Raw genomic sequence first — 3,041 nt, forward strand, 5'->3', positions numbered from 1 at the left:
AAAACAAAGTGAGCTTCACTGACATGCATATCTAGCTTAATTGCGCGCCGCCTTATTTCCCTCCCACAGGCAATATTGAAACGTTATAGACATAATCATGTGTGCCCTCTCAAACCAATCGGTTAGAATGGTGGTACATGGGCTCTACACCTCGATAAATGCATTGTATGTTTGAGCGCCGGCGAGTCCAATTTAGAAACCGATGATCCCCACTTACCAAGTTCTAATATAAATTGGGTTAATACTTAAGCTCGAGAGAGTTTTCAAAGCACAAAAACATATTCCTATGCCCGTTTTCAAAGCACAAAGATTTCTTGGCGAGTTCTTTTCAAATACAAGGAAATGATTCAGTTTTAGGGCCAAAGATTATAGTTCTCGAACGAGCACTCGAAAAAATTCTGTAGGATCCTCATGATTAGGTATTCCCGGTGTATTTACCTCTTGTTTTTATGGTAGCATTAAGTATTTCTCTCGGTCTGTAGCAACCAACAAACTAGCCTGTTCCCGGTGTGATCCAATTTACCCCTTCTAAAACTCCCGGTGTATTTACCTTTTTTTTCTAGAGGGTAGCATTAAGTATTTCTTGGGGAGCTATTTTGAGAATGAAAAACATACGGAGATATCGCCAAGCTCGTCGTCTTTTCATCGAAGAAAGGGCGGTCTAGCAAAACAATGCAATTAAAATTGAGATCGTGATGTTATTATTTTTTTTTGCGAGAATCGTGATGTTTCTTTAATCTTGCTGAAATCTCAATAACCATGGGCATACCATTATTAACGTAATCAACGGGTTGGCAAGATCTCATATTCGATCACACGCAGGCCGGCCGAGGCAAGCCACGCACACGTCATGTAGAATCAAAGTGAGTAGCAACCGACAAGCTAGCATGTCCCCGGTGACGACCATTCTTGCCTCAGCCCTGCCTCCATCTCCATCATGCAAAGCAAACAAGCTAGCAACAAGCCACCGGGTTCGCCGCTCTGCCGTGCCATGCCATGCTTCATGCCCGGGCATCTGCATCAGACCACGAATGATTGCTCGTGGCCCGTCTGCGAGCTGAAATAGACTATTGTTTGCAGGCATTCCATCTGCCACCTAACATCCCCCTCAACGTTGACACCTCTCCTAACAAATGTTAATGTTAATATGCACAAGAAGATCCGGTGGAAGGCGCAGATGGATCCCTTGTCGACCCTGAAGAGCGGTCTCGACGGCCGCGTGTCCACGAGAACGATTCAAACAGCAGTTTACACGGATTATTTGCTGGTCGCGCCCATGGCTGGCTTATAATTGCACGTGGACGTGGGTTTTCCAAGTTCCATTTTCATCCCGCGGGACGCGCCATGAAGACCAGCTCCTCGTCGCAGGCGCTCTTCCCGGCCGCCTCGTCGCTGTGCACCCCGTACCTCCTCCTCGTGCCCCTCGGCCTCCTCGCCGCGGTGGTCGTCATCCCCAGCCTCGGCTCCTCCCACGTCCGCTCCGACGGCCTCGGCGTGCTCTGCCCCAGCCTCGGCACCGATGGCTACTCCGTCGCGTCGGGAGCCGAGAAGGTCGTCTCCACGGCGGCGGCGGCGGCGCAGCCGGAGTTCCGGCTGCTCGTCGGGGTGCTGACCACGCCGAAGCGGCGCGAGCGGCGGGACATCGTGCGGCTGGCGTACGCGCTGCAGCCGCCGGTGCCGGCGTACGCGCGGGTGGACGTGCGCTTCGTGTTCTGCGGCGTGGACGACCCGGTGGACCGGATGCTGGTGGCGCTGGAGGCCGCGCGGCACGGCGACGTCCTCCTGCTCAACTGCACCGAGAACATGAACGACGGCAAGACCCACCAGTACTTCTCCTCCGTGCCGCGGGTGTTCGCGGGCGCGCCCTACGACTACGTGATGAAGACCGACGACGCCACGTACCTGCGCGTGGCCGCCATGGCCGAGGAGCTCCGGCCCAAGCCCCGCGACGACGTCTACCTCGGCTACGGCTTCGCCGTCGGCGACGACCCCATGCAGTTCATGCACGGCATGGGGTACGTCGTCTCGTGGGACGTCGCGACCTGGGTGTCCGCCAACGAGGAGATCCTCCGGCACAACGACACCCACGGCCCCGAGGACCTCCTCTTCGGCAAGTGGCTCAACATCGGGCGCCGGGGCAAGAACCGGTACAGCCTCAGGCCAAGGATGTACGACCTCAACTGGGACATGGACAACTTCCGGCCGGACACCGTCGCCGTGCACATGATCAAGGACAACCGCCGGTGGGCGGCTGCCTTCAGATACTTCAACGTCACCGCCGGGTTCAGGCCGTCCAACCTGTACCACTTGCCCTGATCGATCAAGGGGTTTATATTTTCCATTTCTTAAGTAAACTCGCCGTGACGTGGTTGATTGTGCCACGGAAGTGTACGCGATTCACATTCTTTTGCGCTATTTATTTATTATTATTGATTACCTGATTGATCGAGGGCGCACGTAGCCGAACAAAGCTTGGGACTCTCGTCAGCAGTCGTTGATTCAGTTCGCGATTATCGCCGTGAGTGGCGGAAGGTGTGGTGGAATGGTAGACTGTCTGGGGTGCCATCATATGGATTGCGCTTGGCGATTTAGGGCATGTATTATAGTTGATAAAATAGTTTTATCTTAAGTTTTATATGTATTTTAGAGATGATAAAAAGTATCTACAATGTGTTATCTCTTAGTCTTATTTTCAATAGCCAGTTAATCCTAAAAACGTGATGAGACATGTTGTGCTAAGAGATTATCTCTTGTTTTCTCTTAAATAAAAGAAGACAAACCATTTCTTTATGAGTTCTCTCTCCTCCACCTTATCATTTATCCTCCGTGACACTTTTAAGATAGCATCATTGCACATGCTCTTATCTTTTCTTAACATAATTTAAATACTGCTTTCTATCTCAATAAATAGGCACGTAGAGCTCGAGCTCATGTGTGTTCTTGAAAAAGGATGGCATACTTCTCCGGGTAGCACCATCGTGTATTGGCGGAACGAGCTTTTCAGATTTTCTGCTGCCACCCGCATGGAAGGAGATGTATTC

The 3,041-nt window shown here is 51.6% G+C and overlaps 1 protein-coding gene across 1 annotated transcript; it reads left to right on the plus strand.

Annotated features, from left to right (window-relative positions):
• The first annotated feature begins 843 nt into the window (after positions 1-843).
• Positions 844-2,443, plus strand: LOC119301636. The gene has a single exon (XM_037578633.1). It carries the CDS (start codon positions 1,345-1,347, stop codon positions 2,314-2,316), a length of 972 nt encoding a protein of 323 aa, XP_037434530.1. The 5' UTR covers positions 844-1,344; the 3' UTR covers positions 2,317-2,443.
• Positions 2,444-3,041: the final 598 nt, after the last annotated feature.

Source organism: Triticum dicoccoides, chromosome 5A, assembly GCF_002162155.2.
Source record: "Triticum dicoccoides isolate Atlit2015 ecotype Zavitan chromosome 5A, WEW_v2.0, whole genome shotgun sequence".
Classification (NCBI taxonomy): domain Eukaryota; kingdom Viridiplantae; phylum Streptophyta; class Magnoliopsida; order Poales; family Poaceae; genus Triticum; species Triticum dicoccoides.